Here is a 20,144-nt window from a genome sequence, read left to right on the forward strand (position 1 = left end):
ATGGAAAGGTTTGGTTTTCTCCAACGCCACCATCCCTGGCGGCACAGGGATGGGTGTGTGCACCCTAGAATGAGCCCCACCTCCCAAACTAAGGACCCGGTCACCCATCCCTTCCCCCTCCCTACCTTGACCACAGCTTGGCGCTGATTAGAGTGGCTGTTTTTGCTATGTGGGCTCTCCTTCCTCCCCCTTCTGTTTGCCAAAGTTTCCAATGAACCAAAGTCCACGTCCGGTTTACTCCCCCTCAGCTCTTCTTGGCCTCAACTACCTCACCCAGACCAGATGGATGGAGGGAGGGGCTTCAGCGGAGTTCAGGACTTTCGTTGCGGGGGGGGGGGGGGGTGAAGCCAGGGGAAGCCATTAAGTTACTCTAGTTCAGACAGAAAGCAGTCTGTCCCCAAGCTGTGTTCCATCAGCACTCCCCCACACAGCCCACCCAGCAGATGTAAAACCACAGGCTCATTGGAGCCAGCCAGCACTGGAGGACCTTTTCATGTACAAAGGCCATAGGCCCCTCTCCCTTCTTCCAAGCTGGGGTTTGATCAAGGGGTTAACACTTCACAGACCTCCCCATGCCGGTTCCAGTAGTAACATCAGAGGCAGGCAGTGGGGTTGAGCTTTTTAATATCATAAATCACTGTCTGGCCCCGCCTCTCACTGCCCTGCTCCTTCTTGGGCCTCCTATCTTCACATTGCCTGGAAGGCTGCCTGCAGCCAGGGCTTCCACCATCCCCTGGAAAGGATCCAGCACCAGCCTGAGAGGGGAGGCAACAGAAGCTAAAGGGGTGGGAGGGGGAAGAGACAGAAGCTTGTGTAGGCGTGTGTGTGTGTGTGTGTGTGTGTGTGTATACTTACATGTGTGAACGCATGTAAAGTGCTGGGTTTACAGACCCTGCCTCAGGGACAATCAAGGACATAAGATAGGGCAAGGAGAAGCACGTCTTTTCCCAGTGGCGCCTCAGCCTCTCCCTATCCCAGGGACAGACACATGGGGTAAGTGGGAAACCCATCCCTGGACTGAAGCCCTTTTGAGTCTGGTGGAGTCACAGATCCAGTCTGCGGGGACACTGGGTCTGTCTCCTTTTGAAAGCCCTGGAAGGGTGGGAGGTAAGGCGTGAAGGAAACAGGTCTCTGCTAGAAGAACTTGACGCCTCGGCCGTCGCTGATGGTGATGATCTCCGCCTTGTGCTCCTGCTGTAGGGCCTGAAGAGCCCGCAGTAGGGTTGCCTCATCCAGCCCATGGAACTCTGGACAGAGAGACAGGGGCAGTCAAGGACGCTCAGCTCCTTGGGGCTGAGAGCCTCTGAGGAGGGCAGTCCAGCTGGAAGCTGGGACCTGAAGAGGCCAGGATACATATGTGCCATCTACACTGCTGCAGCTGCAACCCGCCCTTCCTGGGTGCTCCTGAAGAGCAAGGGTGGAATGTCCCGGCCAGGTAGCCCCGTTCGTTAGAGTATCATCCTGACATGTCAAGGTTGTGGGTTCAATCTCCAGTCAGGGCACATTCAAGAAGCAACCAACGAATGCCTAAATAAGTGGAACAACAAATCAGTGTTTCTCTCTCCCCCCTTTCCTCTCTTTCTCTCTTAAATCAATTTAAAAAAAGAGTAAGGGGTGGGAGAAAGCTTTAGTTAGCATAAAATGAATATTCATGCTTATTTCCCCCTTCTTGATTCTCCTGTCAGACTCAGCCCCCATGTACACCCCAATCAGTGTCTGATGCACAAGAGTGACACCATTTGCTTGCGGGCCAGAGGGGGCCTTGACAAGCAAGGAGGTCAAGGGCCTCGTTACTGGACACTGACAATAGGGAGGTCAAGGCCCTTGTTATTGGACACTGACCCTAGTTGCACATCCGTACTTATCATGAGGACCTGTCCTAACACAAAGAAGTATAGCCATACATCTGGCCAGGAGACTGTTAAGGTCCAGCCCAGATACCTGCCCTTTCCTTGTTAAAAGGAACCAGGCTGGGAGTCAAGGGCCAGCTGCGTGTCCAGAGATAAGGCAATACACTACAGGGAGAGGAGAGAGGCAGGAGGCAAGCCCTAACAGGCTTGCATACCTTATCCCCCGTGGGAGCCCAGCTCTCGAGTCAGGAAGCTTGCTTTCTGAGGAAGCCTCCAGCTTTGCCCAGCCTGAGTGGTGGGCTGGGCAAGGCTGCAGCACTGAAGTCATAGGTGATGGTGGGCGTAGCAAGCAGAGGCCTGCAGAGCAGGAGGGAAGAGCCAAGAGCTATAAACTCTGTTGGGGCAGTCGGGTCCTGGCAGGAAGGGGAGGCACCTCCCTTTCCCCAGCTAAGGCTGGACATTTTGGTGATCCTGGGGATCAGAATATGAAGGCAGAAATAAAAGAGCTAAGGGAAGATTTACACTATATAAAAATCAAACAGTATGCAAATCATTGCCTGGCCAGAAAACAAGTATTTAAAAAGGACTGAGGGTGTTGGCCCAATCCCTTCAGCTAACACCCACAAATCTTAAGCCCTCTATAAGAATAAAAGGTGAAAGAAAGCTTGAGCCAGCAAGAAATGAGATTTCAGGCTTAATTTCCTGTCCTGGTTCCTCATGTGGTGTCTATACTCCTAATTCTTAATTTTTCATGGGTCACAAATACCCTTGAAAATCTGAGAATATGGATTCTATCCCTAGAAAAATACACATACACTCCACAAACAAAATTGGGGGGTTTTCTCTGTATGTGAATTCAGGTGCTTTATGAGAATAACGGACATGGGTTAAGAACCCGTGTACGATGTAATATTTGGAATTCAGAGGCAGAGGAATGGGAAGTCTGAATGTCAATTAATCAAGGCCTGCAGAGGGGATTCAGATGATAGAACTGGGGAAATGGAAAGGCATTACCCTCATTCTCCGTGTCTTCCCCATTGGTCAGTTCATACAGGGTGAACACAGAGTTGTTCTGGCCACTCCTGGAAACCTACGGACACAGAAAACAGGGATTGAATAAGGATCAGGGATCTCCTGGGAGAAATGGCCAGCTCCACCTCCCTGACCCAAGAATGGTACCTAGTCCCAAATCAGGGCTGTCACCTCTGCAGCGAAGTGGCTAAAACCCACAAACCCTACAGGTGCTATATTTAGATGTGTGCACACACATTCGGAACCACTAACCCACAGGCCTTCATGTGTCTGAGAGTGACCTCTCATTCTGGTTGTTTCCCCGTTCAAAAATGGGCGGTATGTGTTTGTTTTATTTGGGTTGTTGATGCTTCCTCCCCTCCGTTCTCTCTTGGGAATATTTAGAGCTGGTGGTGGCTGGGAATTTGGGGGGCAGAGTCGTTCCCCACACCCACAATGGTTCAGAAGGTCGAATTCATACTGTGGACAGCCATATGGGTATGGTGGGGGAGGGGCCCCGTGTTTTTTTGTTGTTGTTTTTTTTCCCTTCCTTTCCCCATTTATCTTCTGTGGCCAGAGGCTCCAGCCAACAATAGTACTCGTGGTTCCCAGTACTGCACTCTCCAAACACGCCCTCACATAGCCTCTGGCCTCCAACAGGCAAAGAAAGGGAACTTCTGTGCAGCCACGGAAATTAAGTCACTGAAAGAATCTTGCCTGGAATACCTTCATTTCCTCTTTCTGCCCCCTCCTACTTTGCTTAGCCTGGATCTGGGAACACCAGGTATCCACTGAGCACTGATATGATTCTCCTGTGCCATGCATTTGTCATTGCAGCAGAATAGTCTCACCCACTGATAGATGAGTTTCCCCCATTCTTCTGGTCTCCGCCACATGATCAGGAAACTAGACTTGTTCTTATCCAACCACTCCAGGTTCCCTGCAAAACAGATACTTATGAAAGCATCATGTTCTAAGAAGGGGCAAAGGCAAAAACCAAGGTGGAACAGAGCAGAAAAGACTCAGCTTTCAGAAGGAGAAATTCAAATTTTGCTTTACTCTTGCTGTCTGGAAGGCACTCATTCCCCTTCTATGTATCTCCTTAGGTCTTAGGTCACTCAAGGAGAGGTTTTAGCTTTGTATACCAATGGGGAAAAGGGCCTGGGCAACGGGGCTGTCTACTGTACAGAGAACTCTGGGCTTCAAGCCAGAGGAGAGAAAATAGTTATTAAAAGACTTGTGTTAAGCTACCCTCAGGAAAACCCAACTAGGAGGAAAAATAAGGAATCTGGGGAACTGAACCCACCTTTCTTCCTCAGTTCCTCTAATACAATCTGGATTGATTCCACAGGGAGCTTCCCTGATTTAAGGTTAAAGGAATGGCATTAATGGAATACATTGGGTGGGATAAAAATTTGCAGAGCCAAGTTTGGGGGCACTGGAGGGATTGAGCAAAACAGAAAAAGGAAGAACTCATGAACACAGGCAACAGAGTGGTGATTGCGAACAAGGAGGGTGGTGGGTAGAGGTGGGGGCATAAATGGCAATGGAGAAAATACAAGAGAAGAAATCACGGAGCCTGTCTCATGCTGTAAACCACCTGCCCCCTACCTCTCCCTCCCACATACGTATACATGCAATTCCCAGTGGGCTATAAATTGGCACTTCCTGGATATTGGGGGGAAGAAGTTAAACTAATCCAATTTAAAAGAAGAGCTTTACAAAATGAAAGGTACTACGTTTTCTCATTCTCTGTCCTCTCTCCTTCCTGCACAGATGTTTTAGGTATGAATCAGGCAGCAAAAACAAATGACCCTTACTTCCGTGGAGGAGGGGAGTAGGTGGAGAAAATGACTAAAGATACTACCTGAGGTTAAGCCTCATGATGACCAGCACTGACCAGAAATTCAAGAGTGGAAAGGGCTCAGGTTGAAAAGTTTGGGACTTGGCTTCAGAGCAGAGGTTCTAAGACCTGAATGACACCTGGGTACCCATCACTGCCTAGGACAAGAGGTTGTGGTGCTATATTTGGGTTTGGGGGGTAAACTGGATGCCAGCTCCATATACCTGCTCTTTCCCAAGACCAGTATTAATGGGAACCTGGCTACTGTGGGTGAAGGGGTGGGTGTGTGTGAAGTCTGGGCATGTGGCAAAGTGTGGAAGTGCAAGTGGGTGGGCTGTGGAGGAGCCCGAGGGAGGATACGCTGTAGCTTCACGTTGTTGAAGAGCGGGCTCTCCTGGGCTTCCATCACCGTCATGCTGGACTGTTTGTGCAGGCGGCAGAAGGATAGGACCAGCGAGCACCAGGCGGCCAGCTGCTTCTGCCGAGTGTCCACGTTCGGCTGTAACCTGCCGGGTGAAGGAGGTGGGTTGCAGAATTACAAGGAGAGGGCGAGAGGAAGCACTTGCCGGAGGCGCGTCTGGGAGAGAAAGTGAGGGGCTGAGAGCAGTGGCGACCGGGTCCTCTCTCCCCCTCCCCATGTGAAGGATCAGGGCTGAGCCCGGGGTCCGGGGAGGGAAGGGAGGCACAGCGGGGCTTCTTGGGGTCTAAGCCTCACGTAAAGAAGGGCGGGAAGCGATATTGCCACGGCCACTCGAAACTCATCGCCATCGTAGTAGCCCAGGAAACCCGGAACCTCCGGGCAAAGGACTTCCGGTCTCCGCTTCCGCACGTCCGGGCAGAAAGCGCAGCAGAAAGGTTCCGTACCCTTCTCGGGAGAAGAGGGGGCCAGTCTAGAGGAAAGGAACTTCCTTTTCAGCCAGTCCCTTACCATTATCCTATAAATCCTTACCGTTTAGAGCGGAAAGGGCCTTGTGAAGTCTGAGTCACCGGCAGAGAAGGGCAGTGACTTCCTCACGGCAATACAGTTTGTTAATAGAACTGCAGGTAGATTCCCAGGTCTCCAGACCCCAACCTAGGCTCGTGTCGGCTATGCTAAGCTTCTTTCATTATTAACATTTGTGTCAGTCAATTGCCATTTAAGTCAAACCCCCAATTCCCTAGTCTCCTCAATTCCTATAACCTTCGACTCCACAATTCCTTAATCTCCTGCAGCACCCGTGGGAGCACATTTGTACATTTTATCGGTGGAAACAGCTCTGATTCCATGATTCAAAGTTGCCATCTTTAACCACAGCCATCTCTCTCTCTCATCTCAAGTCCTCACCTCCTGGTCTCAAGTCCAAGACCCCATCCCGTCCATCTGACTCCTTAACCAGGTTAGACTACTCAGTTCTGTCCCCTTGCCTACCTACAGGCTGCTGGTGAGTTTCCAAACCAGGAGTGTTGCTCCCTGCCCACCTACACCCCCTTTTTTGTTATTCCTTAGCAGCGGAATATTACAAAATTAAAATCACCAGAACATGCTGACTGAGTGCCAGATTCCTTCACTAACCTCATTGCTGGGCCCTCAATGCAGCCAGTGACCCTTTGTCTTATTTTTTTTTTTTTTTAAGTTTATTTGAAACAAACTGACAATATATGTCCAGGAGCAAGATCTCAAAAGCTCCTGACCCTTTGTTCTTTATTGACTCCCTGTCACATCCCTCAAGGTAACTCTTAAAACTTTTCCACACTCATCAAGCCGTTCCATGTGTCCCCATTTCCCCTGCCCCCTGCAGAATGCCATTTAATTCTATTTTATGAGATTGAGACCATGAATGTAAACCTATTAATCTTTTCCTCTTTGTCTATCATCATACTTGATTCATTCCTCAAAAATTGCTCTCCACTTTTACTGCTTCCTTTTGAACTCAAAAGGAAGAAGTGTTACTCTTCATTTACAAGGCCAACCCTTTGGCATATGTTCTTGCCTCACCTTTTCAACTTCTTCCAGAACTTCTCTGTGCATTATCTTCCCTCCTTTTCTCCTAGTCTCCTCTCTCCTAGTCTATAAATATGTGGAGGTCATCCCTATGTGAAAATATGTAGCATCCTTCTAGTCCAAAAGAATAGATGCACCCCTGTGTTCATTGCAGCGTTAGTTATATAGCCAAGACGTGGAAACAACCCAAGTGCCCATCAGTGCATGAGTGGATAAAAAAAGCTATGGTACAGCTCTGGCTGGGTAGCTGGGTTGGTTAGAGTGCAGTCTTGATATGCCAAAGTTGTGGGTTCAGTTCCCAGTTAGGGCACACACAAGGATCAATCAACCAATGAATGCATAAATAGGTGGGACAGTAAGTCGATGTTTCTTTCTTTCTCTCTCAAAATCAATAAATGAAAAAAGAATTTTAAAAAGCTGTGGTACAGTCAGGAGAGGTTAGGGGGTGGAGGGATTCAGCAAAAAGGAAAAAGAACTCATGGACATGGACAACAATGTGGTGATTGTAAGGGGAGGGGGGATATAAGGGGACTAAATGGTAATGGAAAAATACAATTTAAAAAAAACTGGTATATATTCACAATGGAATACTACTCAGCTGTAAAAAAAAGGAAATCTTACCTTTTTGTGACAGCATAGATGGACCTGGAGATTATTATGCTAAGTGAAATAAGCCAGTAAGAGAAAGGCAAATACCATATGATCTCGCTTATATGTGGAATCTAGTGAACAAAATAAACTGACAGACAAAACAGAAACAGAGGCATGAATACATGGAACAGACTGACAGCTGTCAGAGGGGAAGGAGGATGGGGAACTGGATGAAAGAAGGTGAAGGAATTAACCAAAAAAAAAATATATATATATATACACATAACACATAGACACAAACGTGTGGTGACAGCCAGAGGGGAAACGGGGGGCGGGGGGGACGCGGGGGAGGTGAGCAAAGGGAAGACGGAAGGAGGGACAGAATGAGGCTTTGCTTGAGGTGATGGGCACACAATGCAGTGTGCAGATGATGTTTTATTGATTTGTACACTTGAAACCTGTATGGTTTGGTGCCACCCTCTCCATTTCCTATCTGATCTTGAACACCTTCTTTGGGCACAGTTCCTGGTTCACAGAATGCCCAACAAATATTTGTTGAATGAATGAGTGAGCCATTCAACTGATAACGTTCTTTCAAAGGGCACCATCTCCTCTGCTCCCACGGCGCTGCCTTATCCGTGTTCTCCTATTGTCTCTCTAATCTTTCCCTTTGTCTCCTTTTTTCCTCATTCTTTCAGTGTGGGTTTTTCCTAAGTACCTAACCTCAGTCTTCTTTTCAGTGCACGTTCACTCTCAGAGCTCCCCTCCCTCTCATGGCTCTACATAGCGTTTCTACATAGCGTTTCTGTGCAGAGGACTCCTAAACCCATGTTTTCAGCCCCACCCCGTTTCCTCCACCACCACGCCATTTCTAACTCATTGTGAGATATAACAGCTTGTTCCATTTTTGCCTCATATTGCATATCCTTTTCTTCAGGCTGCCTCCTTCTCTTAATGGCCTTTTTTTAAGAGACTTTATTTATTTTTAGAGAAGGGAAGGGAGGGAGAGAGGGAGGGAAACATCAATGTGTGCTTGCATCTCATGTGCCCCCTGCTGCTAGGGACCTGGCCTGCAACCCAGGCATATGCCCTACACTGGGAATCGAACCGGAACCCTTTGGTTCACAGGCCAGTGCTCAATCCACTGAGCCACACCAGCTATGGCAGCCCTTTTCTATTATTACTTCCATCATTGTCTGAGTAACTGAGGTTCAAAACCTGAGTCAGCTCTAATCTCTCCTCTCTGTCACCTGTTTCATATCTAAATCTGGTTGATTCCCTCCTGTTTTTTAATTATCTCTCCTACTTTTAAATTACTTTTCACCTCCCCATTCAACACACTTCAGTTCATATTCTCCTTGTCTCAAGCCTGGATTATTACAATTGTTTCCTAATTCATCTCCCTTTCTACTCTCCCTCTAAGGGAATGCACTCCATTCAAGGCCTATCCATATAGCGATTCTACAGTCACCCTTTTGTGATCCTACCTCCCTTTCTTCTTCTGCATTCATACAAACATTTGGTTTGTACTTCCTGCCTAACTCCCATCACACACTCTATTGTTTTTGTTTCTTTGCACATGTCAGCTCCCCTACTAGATGAAAGCCACTGAGACCAGAAGCCAAGTCTTACCTAACTTATCTGTCCAATGCAATATACCATACATATGTATGTATGTATATACCTACACAGTGTCTTAGACCAGCATGACCTTGATGTACATTAGTAAAATTCATGAAGGCAAGTGTGGGCCAAGAAAAGCATAGATATATCCTTGAAGAAGACATACACACTCAGTGGAAACAGAAAAAAGGTTTATCTCGGGTGGAAGAAGGTGTGTCTGTAGAAAGACAGATACGTCCTGAGAGGAGAAGTGTGTTCCAGAGAAAGAATACATTCTAGGAAGCATGCAAGTATCTATCTAGGGAACCGACAGGTATGTCTAGGAAATGGATGTGCATACACTCATGGAGACAGATATTTCAACAAGGAGGAAAGGCAAGTTCCTGAAGAGACTTTAGGTGCCACGAAGAATAAACAGGTGTCTTTATGGAGAACAAAATTGTGCTTTAGATTTTTTTTTAAAGATTCATTTATTTATTTATTTATTTATTTATTTATTTATTTTTAGAGGGAGGGAGAAAGAGGGAGAGAAACCTTGCTGCAAGAGAGAAACATCCATCAACTGCCTCCCCAGTGGGCCCCGAAGAGAGACTAATCTTGCAACCCAGGCCTGTGCCCTGACTGGGAATCAAACCAATGGCCTTTTTTGTCTTGTGGAATGACACCCAACTGAGCCACAGCAGTCAGGACTTCCTAGATGTTTTCGATGACCTGGCAGGTTTGTCCCAAGGAGCCTCACTGTCCATGGGACCTACAGGAGTGTCCCTATACCAAAATGGTGAGTCAGAGACTAGGTATGTCCCCAGAAGCGATGTGGGTGAAAAAAGGGTGCTGTAATAGATCACAAACTCCTAACTGGGCAGGTCATGGTGGGTAGTCACGCCCCACGCATGTAAATTTTTAGTAAAAGGTTTATCCTTGCCTTAAGCAAGCCCTGTCCATTGTTCCCATGTATCTAGGTTAACACACCTTTGAAAATGCCTCTTTTCAACCCCCTGCTTCTAAGACATAACCACTCTGGAGGGCAAATAATCTTAACTGTCCTATAATCCAATCTCCATCTTGCGTTCTCCCACCTTCACACAATCTCAAATGCATTAAAAAAACCCTACAAAACTGTAATTCTTCAGAGCATTTGAGAGCTTGCTGCTGGCACATGCTGTCAGTTTTGGCTCACATACACTTTTATAAAAATTCTCTACAGGTTTGGACATTTCTTATGTCGACAGCGGGGAAGCATCGTAAGGGAACATAAGTATGATTCGGGAAGCCGACAGAAGGGTACAGTTAAGAAACAGTGTTTGCTATGGAGATGACAGGTCTCTGACCTCAGAGTCCAGTCTCCTGTTTTGAGCTTCTTCCACTACACATCCATCTTCTGGTTTTTGGGCTTTAGTGGACACCAGGGGGCGGTAGAGCTGTAGGCCACACCCCCAAGGTCCAGAACAATGTAGGATGAGGGCCAGGGACCTGGAGGGGGGAGTCCTGGGGTGAACCCAGCAGGAGGAGCCCCCACTGCCTCTGCCCTCAGTCCTGAGGTCCTCAGGGGAGGGCTCCAGCTGGTCAGATCAGTGTTCCCTTTCCCAGTCTCTAGGCGTGAACATGAATGAGGGGAAAATTCAGGGCTCCTGGGCAGGCCCCCCTTCCTTCTTGCGGGAGTCACAGCAAGAGTCCTCCCTCCCCCCACACCTCCCCAGCAGTTGTCCAGACAGGAAGGGAGTCTCTTCCAGCTTGTTTCCTGAAGCTGGGATTTAGATAGGAGCAGGAAAGGCCCCACCTTGGGAGGAAGGGATGTACCAGTGTGGCCTTGTGTGGGGGTGGAGGGGGGACTGTGAGGGGCAGGTAAGTGAACAAAACATGGGTTTATCCCTATTGTCCCAGCTCTGTCGCCCAGAGCTGAGGGCCCGTGAGAAGGTCAGACTCTGGGAAGGACACAGGCCCCCTGGGATGGGGCGGACAGTGTACAAAAGGAACCTTTTATTTTGAAGATTACAGAACTTGTGCCGTGACCCCACCCAGCTCCGCGTCCACCAATCTAAGGCTCAGTATGGGGGGAGAGGGAGAGAAGGAGGTGGGGAGACCGCGCGAGAGACCTGGTGGCGGCGGGGAAAGGAGTAAGGTGGCTGCTGAGAAACTCATGCCACCTTAGGTCTGGGCTTCACTGTCTTTACTCCTCCACACCACAAGGGTGACCAGGAACGGGATGAGGCAGATGGGGGCTATGATCATGGCCAGAAGCACATCCTCTGGGGGGTCTGAGAAGGTGGGCTGCACCAAGGAACAGTTGGCAAAGTGGATCTGGTGAGTCTCAAAGATGTACTGTTCTGCTATGGGATTGGGGAAGCCCAGGCCAAAGTGGTCCGCATTCTGTTCCAAGCAATTTTGCAGGTCGCTATAAGGCCTGGGGGCAGGAGAGGACTAGAGTGAGGGGGCGTGCCCCACATATACTCGAGGCCCACCCACAAGGACCAAGCCCCCACCCCGGCCCAAACCACCCTCCAGCACTGCCCTTACCTGCTAATTATGGCCCAGTCGCACCAGTCTCCTTTGATAGAGTCCATATAATTCTTATAGAGTTGCCAGCAAAGTACAATATTCTCAATGTACGCTTCCATCGTTTTCTCTGTGGGCACTAATACTGCACATTGACCACACTCCGCTCCTCCCTCCAAGCCCTTTGGTCCAGGTACTTCCATCTAAGAACCACTGGCCTTGTCTTTAAACATAGGAACTGCCAGGACAGCCTCAGAAAGTTTCCAAAGCAACACACTTGTAGCTGAGGCGAGAGTCCCAGCTTAGGAAAATTTTAATGCCTTCCATGTGCACCGCACTTCCCAGACTGACAACAGTTTGCACATATATTTTTTTCTAGGGTCTTCTATCCCACCTGTGAGGTGGGCCAGCTTAGAGACCTGCCTTGTAAGGGGGGGGTGGAACTCTCCCCACTGACTTGCCTCTCCTCTTGCCCCAGGCCACCTTCCCACGGAGGCAAGCTACTCACCTTCTGACTCCAAGCTGCCTGGGGTGGTAAGAAGCTGAGCCACGGAATCCTGGGGCTTCAGGATAGCTGTGGGCAGAAATGGGAGAGGAGATGGAATAGCTGGGATCTGAGCAATGGAGCCTGGAGGATGGGTGTCAGTTGGAGGCTGAGACCCTTGGAAGTCAGACGAGACGGAGGAATAGTCCACCCACAGGGTGCCTCAGTGGGCAGAAAAGAATACCAGCTCCTTTCCACTCGCATTCAGATCCTAAACCTCCTCCGTCTTCGCCAGTCTCAGACCTCCCAAAAGCTCTCCTCGGGGACCCGCTCCGGCTTTCCTCAAGTGGGAAGCAGCTTGAGCGGAGCCCTTACCGAGGTGGGGCCGGGGACTGTCCGAATGATAGTGTCGTCCGCGCCGCAACCCGGGGCCCGTTCCGCTCTCGGCCGTCTAGCCTCCCTCTCCTCCGGTGCCTCCGGCGCTTCCCACCCGCGCCCCGGGGCGTTGCGCTCACCGCCCAGCAGGAGGAGGAAGCGGAGCGCGGAGGGTCGCCCCGCGCGGGTCGCCGGGATCCACGGGCCGCCGGCGGCGCTCTCTGCCCGGAGCGGGGCCATCGCGCGCGCGGCAAGCAAGCGAGGAGGGGCGGCGGCACGGCGCCGAGCCCGGGCGGGGGCGCCTATATCCCCGGCCCCAGCCGCAGGAAGCCGCGCCGCTTCCTCGCAGGGGCTGGGACAGCAGCGGCCACGTGGGGGGCGGGGGCGACGCCCGGGGCCGGCGGGCTGTACGGGCAGTCAGAGCCCCACCCGACCCTGGCGCCCGCCGCTGCCTCCGCCTCGCCGGGGAAGGCCCACCCTTTCTTCCAGCTCACCCCGCGGGGCTGGACAGCTCCCCTCGTAACCCCAGAACCCGGATCCATTTCCTGATCTCGGCCGCGTGGCGCCCAGGACTCGCTGGAATCTCCCAACATCCGCTTCTGGACTCTACTTGTCCCTTCTTTTTCGAGGGGAGGTGGGCAGGGGTGGACGTAGGTCGGGGAGCGAGCTGCCCTCCGAGAGGCTTGGAGAAGAGGGAGCTCAGGGGGCCTCTCAACGCCCAGGGTTAGGGCTGCTCTGGGTGGTGGGGAAGACGCCCTGGAGCTGGGCTCAGGGTTCCCAGTTTCCCTGGGAACACCCACTGATGTCAGCCCGCCTGCCAAAACCGGGGAGGAGCAGAGAGCCGGCCCTCCAGAGTCGGTAGGAGGCCTGAGGGTAGAAGTAGAGGGAAAACCAAAGTCCCAATACCTCCCTTCGAGGTACCTCCTGGGGCCTAGACCCATAAACAGGATTGGGGACAAGGGCAAAAGCAAGATGACTGTGTCCTCAGACGGAAGGTGGCCACAGCTCTTCAGGACCAAGGTTGTGAGAAAGGGTTTAGAATCTACAATGTGTGCCTTCACTCATGAGATGGGCACACTATTACCCCCGCTTCGGAGGGAAATAAGCTAAAGCTGAAGGAAAAGAGCCCAGAACTTGGAGTTCAGAATCTCTAAGTCCTGATTCCATCTTTTTACTCTCCTGAATGACTCAGTTACCTTCACAAGTTCTTAAGTGTCCTCCCATGTAAAATAGGGACATTCCCCTGGTCACTAAACTGCAGTGAAGATGACGTCCGTGAAAGGGCGTTGCACTCGCTCAGTAGATGATAGTTTCCTTTCCTCCTTCCCTAAGGTCTTGCCTAAGATCACACTGCTGGCAAGTAGCATGGGGATCCTGAGGCCCCGGGGGCCCTGCCTTCTGCCACACACAACTGTCTTGGTGGCCTGAGCCAGAGCTTCATTAGTCTTCATTAGCGGAGGAGCCCCGGAGCTGGCTCAGCCATGACCGTCAACTTCAGACGCAGCTGTCAGCACCGAACTTTCCTAAATTACTCCCAGACACTGACCCCTGACCTCAGCTGCTGCTGTTGTCTAATTTACTGATCCCTGCCCACCACGAATTATCTTTCTTGATCTCTCTGCAAAATCTTCATCTCAGGGTCTGAGGCTTTTGAATCATAGCCACTGATAACCTGTGGCTCTCCTCCATAGTTGGGGTCAAGAGGTTGCTTTAGAAAGGCATCCGGAGGGAGAAGGGAGGTGGCTTGCTTGGCGTGGACCCCAAGGCCCTCCCTCCTGCAGAGAGAGAGAGTCATCTTCTGCAATGTGCAGAAGAGACCCAGGCACCCTGGAGCCAGTTCTGCCAGGGAGAAAACCTGTTCCTTCCCTCCAACCTGTGACTGTGAAAGAAAAAAAGAAAGAAAGAAAGAAAGAGAGAGAGAGAGAGAGAGAAAGAAAGAAAGAAAGAAAGAAAGAAAGAAAGAAAGAAAGAAAGAGAAAGAAAGGAAGGAAGGAAGGAAGGAAGGAAGGAAGGAAGGAAGGAAGGAAGGAAGGAAGGAAGGGAAGGGAGGGAGGAAGGGAAAGAAGGGAGGGAGGGAGGGAAAAGAAAAGAAAAGAAGAAAGAAAACATGGCCAAGAGGAAAATTCTCGGTGATAAGATGGAAGGAGGAAGCAAGGAGGGACAGAAAGCAAAACCAGCCATTTCCACTGGGCTGGGGTCAGAAGAACTTGAGTCCATAGTGGTTGGGACTGAGTTTGGGGTCAAGATTAAAGTTGATAAGGTTTCAAATAGGGCAGCATGGTAAAATGGATAAAGAAAAACATTGGTTAGGATTCTGAAGGCATTGGTTAGGACTCTCTTGCTGTGTTAACCTTGGGCAGGCCATTTCATGTGTTTGGAGCTCAACATTTTCATATACAAAATGAACATAGCAGCAAAAGGAAATACACAGGTGAGTTGGTAGAAAGTGTGGTTTTTAGCCTAGAGTTGGGGTTAACCTTGCATCAGGATTGGAGACCGCAAAAGGAGAGCTTGTAGTCATTCCAGAATGTAGAAGTCCATACCCTCCTGTTGCAGATCCTGGGAACTTTCTCTCCTCCTGATTTTCCTCTTCCTGCTTTTTCTTACCAGTTAGGCACTTGGATGTTTTCACTGATCCCTGGGAGCAGTCTGGTAACTTGGGGTCAGCTATGGAGGCCCTTTGGGGCTCAGTGGGGACTGGAGACCACACCTTCATCTTCCAGGTTGCCTTAGGAGATATTCCTATGTTCTGCAGCAAAGGGACAAAGAAGGGCTTCATTAGGGACAGCTTCTTTCATGGGAAGTCCTATTTTCTACACCCGGGAGCCCTTACCTTCTTTTTCTAAATCCCCTTATGTTTTAAACTGTATCATTTTTGCTATAAAAATATACTTTTTAATTTCATATAAATACATAAGTATATACTTGTCACATAATTTCTTTTTTCTTTCAAATCATTTAAAGAACCTGGCAGTGAGTTGAGATATAAAAAGAAGACTCAGGCCTGCTCTCTTTCGGGGGGATGCTACGATGGTTGCCTCACACAAGCGTAACCACGGGTGACAACGACATGGGATACCAAAGCGCAAGGGTGGTCAAGAAGGCGTCAGGGCTCACAGATTAAAGAGCTTCATTTTGGAAAGTTTTGGAGGGGTAACAGGGGACAGGAGAAACATGAAATTTAAGGGACCCTCAAAGGACAGGACAGGATTGCTGAGTTATCAACACCTTGAAATGTTTCTTGACATGATTCGGTGTGGAGAGCATTTGTCTTCTGGGGAGCGCTGAGCAGGCTGAGCTGAGCAGGTCTGTTGTCCAATAGGGTCGAAATTCGTCAGGGTCTAGACCCAGTGTCCCTGTTGTTGAGGTAATAGTGGAAAAACATGTCCACACTGAGGCCAGAGTTTCCGATTTTCTCTGCAGTTCAATCTCTGTTGCAAAATATCTAAACACAAAACACTCTATAGCCCCATTCCTTTCTCATGCACCTCCTCACATGTTTTGCACTTAAAAAAAGCATAAATAGTCCTGGCTGGTGTGGCTCATTGGATTGAGCACTGGCCTGCGAAGCAAAGGGTTGCCTGTTTGACTTCCCAGTCAGGGCACATGCCTGGGTTGCAGGCCAGGTCCCTGGTGGTGTGTGTACGAGAGACAACCACACATTGATGTTTCTCTCCCTCTCTTTCTCCCTCCCTCCTCCTTTCTCTAGAAATAAATCAGATCTTTAAAAAAAGAAAAAAATTTAAAAAGCATAAATATGATTTAATATTTGTGTTGTTCAGTGATTTCTTTTTTTACTTAATAACATGTCTTGGATATCTTTCCATGACACCATATATAGATATGCCACTCTCCTTTTAGCTGACATATAATACTGTTTTTAGTCTTTTTTTAGTCTTACATCCAGTGGAATCTGGTCTTCACATTCCCAATACACTCCCTTATTCCCCTGTCCCTCCCCAACTTCCACCTCTGGTGTTTAGGAAGTGATTAATATGCTTCTGGTCCAAGTGAACATTGACCTGAGTTTTCTGGCCCCAACCTAGGTTGACTTCTCCTGTGTAAGGATCCTACTGTCTGTAAATTTCCCTTATTTACAGGCTAAGGGCCACCCTGCCTAGCGCAGGGGGAGAGATTTGGAAGTGCCATTTCTAATCCTCAGCCTTCCCCATGCGTATGCACACACACACATGCGCATGCACACACGCACACATGCACACATGCACACAAATCTAAAACAACAGGAGTAAAAAGCACTAGGGGCCTCTTGCGCAATGAAATTACACGTTGGACATCCTGGAATGGGTGTCTCTATGGTGTAGAGACATTCACACATGCTGACCTCTTCCCCAGCTGTCTGCAAAATAAAGAGAAAAGCACAGGAGATGTAGGGGAGAGTCAGGGTCAGGGAAGCCAGAAGTGCTGGCTGGGTGGGACTGATCGTTCCAAGCTGGAGCAAGGAGACAAGACATCTTCAGAGGGCAGAGAGGCAGCAAGGAGAACCAGAGGGCTGCAGCCAGGGAGCCAGCTGGCTAAGGAGGGGCAGACAAAGGGTTAGGACACAATTACTAATCTCTCCCCAACCTCCTCATCTCCAGAAAGACGGCACACTCAGTATGAGGAGCATGAACACTTTTCAGAGGGAAAATGGTTATCAAGAAAACTTTGGCTCTCAGACTGGTAAAAAGCATAGAAAATGGTCAAGTTATATTCCTCATCAACTGCTGAGGATTTAATAGTAGCTACCATTTATTGAACAATTACTATGTGCTATACAGTGTGTTCCCTGACACATGTGCTAAACGCTTTGCACAAACTTCTTAAAACCTACCGCCGTAACATCAGAATTATCCTCTCCATGGGTGAAATGAGAAAAAAGGAGTGTTTTGCCCAAGGTCCCAGAGGTAGTATTTGAAAAAGCCAAGATTTGAACCCAGAGCTGCTTGATGCTAAACTTCATGCCTTAATCTTGATTTATCACTTCTCTATCCCTCTAAATCAGAATATTGATTTCCTATTGGGTCTTGAAAGGAAGGGAGAAGGATTGACTTTCTTCCAAGACCAGATCAACCCCTCCAGAAATAAAATCCTGCACACAACTTACTCCCCTCCTTCCCAGGCTGGCCCATGACATCACATGTGGAGGCTGTTTTTATTTTTTTTTAAAGAACCCAGGCCAGATTTACAAGAACAACGTTCAGACAGTGTGACTGAAAAGGACCGTGGCCAAGGACCACAGCACACGCCCAGCAGCACTGAGAACACTGCTGGTCCCTCAGCACTTGAGGCTGACTCATGGTTGCTGTCAGGACCAAGTGTGAGATGCCAGGATTGCTTTTACCCTTCCTCCATTCCTGGACTGTCCTATGAAACCATCCGCAGGGAGGCTTCTACCGTCTCCCAGCACTCCACGAGGCTGAATGTTGTGTATGCGGGGTTGCCCTAAGGTCGCCAGGCAGTATGCTTATTGGCTCAGATAGAATGTTCCATTTAAAACTCACGACTCTATTAAAGAACAGCACACTTTACTGACGAAGAACCTGAAGCTCAGAAAGATTAAGTAACTTGTGCAAGTCATGCAACTGATAATGATACAGAGGTCTTCTTGATGCTGAAGCCTGGCACTTCACCTCTGCTCCGCAATACCTGATTGAAGTCCACCTGCTAACCAGCTTGCTAGACAGAGCCAAATAGCAAGGGATGAGGAAGAGTGGCCAGACGGGCAAGCAGAGAGGGCTCCTCAGAGCACAGAGGGCCTTCCCCACTCAGTACGCCCCCTCTCCTGACTGCCTGCTTCACCTACAGACAGTATCTCTTCACATCCTTTTCCCCAAAGACCATAATGCATCAGATCAGCGATTTTCAACCAGCGTGCCACAAGAATTGTTAATATATGCAGGGGCTCTGCGCTCGTTCTTTGTCTAGCTGTGACCAGTTGAGGCAGCATGGTGGCATAGGGACAGTGGCCTCACGTGATTGGTGTGTCCACATAATCCAAGAAAATGGAAACTGAACAGCTAGTGCGAGGGTGTCTAACCTTTTGACGTCTCTGGGCCACACTGGAAGAAGGGCTGTCTTGGGCCACCCATTAAATCCACAAACACTGAAGAAAACTGATGAGCCAAAAAAAAGTTTTAAGTAAATTTACAATTTTTTTGTTGGGCTGCCTTCGTAGCCATCCTGGGCTGCGTGTAGCCCTCAGCCCGCGCGGGCTGGACACCCCTGAGCTAGAGGAGCCATTCCTAACACCAAAACCAATGGTGAATTTGGCAAATGCCCTGCAGAAGATATGGAAGAGGAACAAGCTTTTAAAAGATCTAAAAACACTGAGGAGATGGTTGAACTACATATTCTGCTTCAGAGCAAGACTGCCAGGGCAGTGGTTGGACAAGGAGGCAAGAGCATTAAGGCTCTGCGTACGGACTGCAAGGCCAGTACTTCAGTCCCAGACAGCATTGGCCCCGAGCACCTCTTCAGTATCAGTGTTGATATGGAAACAACTGGAGAAATACTGATGAGAATCAACCCTACCTTGGAGGAGGGCCTACAGTGGCCATTATGTGCTGCCACCAGCCAGCTCCCCCTCGAATCTGATGCTGTGGAATTCTTAAATTACCAACACTATAAAGGAAGCAACTTTGCCTGTGAATCAAGACGGTTGATTTGTCAGAGTCTGGCAGGAGGGATTATTGGGGTCAAAGTTGCTAAAACCAAAGAACTTCGAAAGAAAACTCAGACAATCATAAAGCTTTTCCAGGAATGCTGTCCTCGTTCCATTGACAGAGTCGTTCTTGTTGGAGGAAAACCTGGTAGGGTTGTGGAGCGCATAAAGATCACACTTGATCTTATGTCAGAACCTCCCTTCAAAGGATGAGCACAACCTTATGGTCCCAAATTTTTACAATGAAACCTATGATCATGGTGGCTTTACAATGATGTTTGATGACTGCCGTGGACGTCCCGTGAGATTTCCCATGCAGGGAAGAGGAGGTTTTAACAGAATGCCTCCTGGTCGGCGTGGGTGTCTGATACCTCCATCTAGAAGAGGTTATGATGATATGAGCCCTCAGCCAGGATCTCCTGGATGAGGTGGCCAGGGTGATAGCAGAGTGTGGGGTCTTCCTCTTCCTCCACCACCACCACCTGGAGGAGGAGATCCAATGGCCTTTGACAGAAAAGGAGGACCAGGAGACCGTGATGATGGCATGGTTGGTTTCAGGGCCGATGAAACTTGGGACTCTGCAATAGATGCAGGGAGCCCTTCAGAATGTCAGATGGCTTGTGAACCACAGGGTGGCTCAGATATGATCATTCCTATGCAGGGGGTCATGGCTCATATGGTGACCTTGGTGGACCTATTGTTACTACACAAGTAACTATTACCAAAGATTTGGCTAGATCTATTATTGGCAAAGGTGGTCAGAGGATTAAACAAATTCGTCATGAATCAGGAGCTTCAATCAAAATTGGTGAGTCTTAGATAAGTCCAAAGATCAGATCATTACCTCTACAGGAACACAGGACCAGGTACAGAGAGCACAGTATTTGCTGCAGAACAGTGTGAAGCAGTATTCTGGAAAGATTTTCTAAGACTAGTGAAGAACTCAAGGAATTCTGCATTAAAAAAAAAATCTGCTTCTGTTTTTTAAAAACCAGCATTCCACTGCTTCATGGCTGTTCTGCATTTGAGGTGCAGTGAAATCCTTTCTGTTCACCAGATGTGGGGGAGGGGTGTGCAAACTCTACCACTGAAATATTGAAACAGCAGCAGAATGAATTTTAATTTGTGTTCATTGTTCATGGTTAAAAAGCAAAATTGTCCCTATGTAATTATTTTTCCCTTTGCTTCTCTTTCTTATTTTTCTTATTTTTTTTCTGTTTTCTTTTTGCCTC

The 20,144-nt window shown here is 48.9% G+C and overlaps 2 protein-coding genes and 2 pseudogenes across 3 annotated transcripts; 1 reads left to right on the plus strand and 3 right to left on the minus strand.

Annotated features, from left to right (window-relative positions):
- Positions 1–612: 612 nt before the first annotated feature.
- VPS25 (vacuolar protein sorting 25 homolog) lies at positions 613–5,521 on the minus strand. Its single transcript, XM_054593664.1, has 6 exons — positions 5,420–5,521; positions 5,065–5,210; positions 4,168–4,221; positions 3,713–3,801; positions 2,865–2,940; positions 613–1,247 (listed from the first exon to the last, which is right to left on the minus strand). Exons 1-6 carry the CDS (start codon positions 5,470–5,472, stop codon positions 1,135–1,137), a joined length of 531 nt encoding a protein of 176 aa, XP_054449639.1. The 5' UTR covers positions 5,473–5,521; the 3' UTR covers positions 613–1,134.
- A 5,336-nt stretch (positions 5,522–10,857) lies between these two features.
- On the minus strand, positions 10,858–12,574 carry RAMP2 (receptor activity modifying protein 2). Of its 2 annotated transcripts, none has more exons than XM_054593666.1 (4): positions 12,392–12,574; positions 11,901–11,966; positions 11,414–11,522; positions 10,858–11,300 (listed from the first exon to the last, which is right to left on the minus strand). In XM_054593666.1, exons 1-4 carry the CDS (start codon positions 12,489–12,491, stop codon positions 11,045–11,047), a joined length of 531 nt encoding a protein of 176 aa, XP_054449641.1. In that variant the 5' UTR covers positions 12,492–12,574; the 3' UTR covers positions 10,858–11,044. The 2 variants fall into 2 exon arrangements, with proteins under 2 accessions (XP_054449641.1, XP_054449640.1); XM_054593665.1 differs by having other exon boundaries at positions 11,414–11,531; positions 12,392–12,572.
- A 2,869-nt stretch (positions 12,575–15,443) lies between these two features.
- LOC129086930 (H/ACA ribonucleoprotein complex subunit 3-like) lies at positions 15,444–15,636 on the minus strand (annotated as a pseudogene).
- Positions 15,637–18,366: 2,730 nt separating this feature from the next.
- Positions 18,367–19,841, plus strand: LOC129086912 (heterogeneous nuclear ribonucleoprotein K-like; annotated as a pseudogene).
- Positions 19,842–20,144: the final 303 nt, after the last annotated feature.

This window comes from Pteronotus mesoamericanus, unplaced genomic scaffold, assembly GCF_021234165.1.
Source record: "Pteronotus mesoamericanus isolate MK-2021 breed Mesoamerican mustached bat unplaced genomic scaffold, CSHL_Meso_final scaffold_476, whole genome shotgun sequence".
In the NCBI taxonomy this organism is placed as follows: Eukaryota; Metazoa; Chordata; class Mammalia; order Chiroptera; family Mormoopidae; genus Pteronotus; species Pteronotus mesoamericanus.

Excerpts from the sequence above, each read along its gene's own strand:
- RAMP2 (XM_054593665.1), bottom strand. The coding sequence starts at position 12,491 with ATGGCCCCGCTCCGGGCAGAGAGCGCCGCCGGCGGCCCGTGGATCCCG. Across the intron at positions 11,532-11,900 it reads AGGCAGCTTGGAGTCAGAAG|TGCCCACAGAGAAAACGATG; the intron begins GTGAGTAGCTTG and ends GTGCAGTATTAG. Across the intron at positions 11,301-11,413 it reads GACTGGGCCATAATTAGCAG|GCCTTATAGCGACCTGCAAA; the intron begins GTAAGGGCAGTG and ends TCCTGCCCCCAG.
- VPS25 (XM_054593664.1), bottom strand. The coding sequence starts at position 5,472 with ATGGCGATGAGTTTCGAGTGGCCGTGGCAATATCGCTTCCCGCCCTTC. Across the intron at positions 4,222-5,064 it reads CAACAACGTGAAGCTACAGC|GGAAGCTCCCTGTGGAATCA; the intron begins GTATCCTCCCTC and ends ACCTTAAATCAG. Across the intron at positions 1,248-2,864 it reads GGAAGACACGGAGAATGAGG|AGTTCCATGGGCTGGATGAG; the intron begins GTAATGCCTTTC and ends CTCTCTGTCCAG.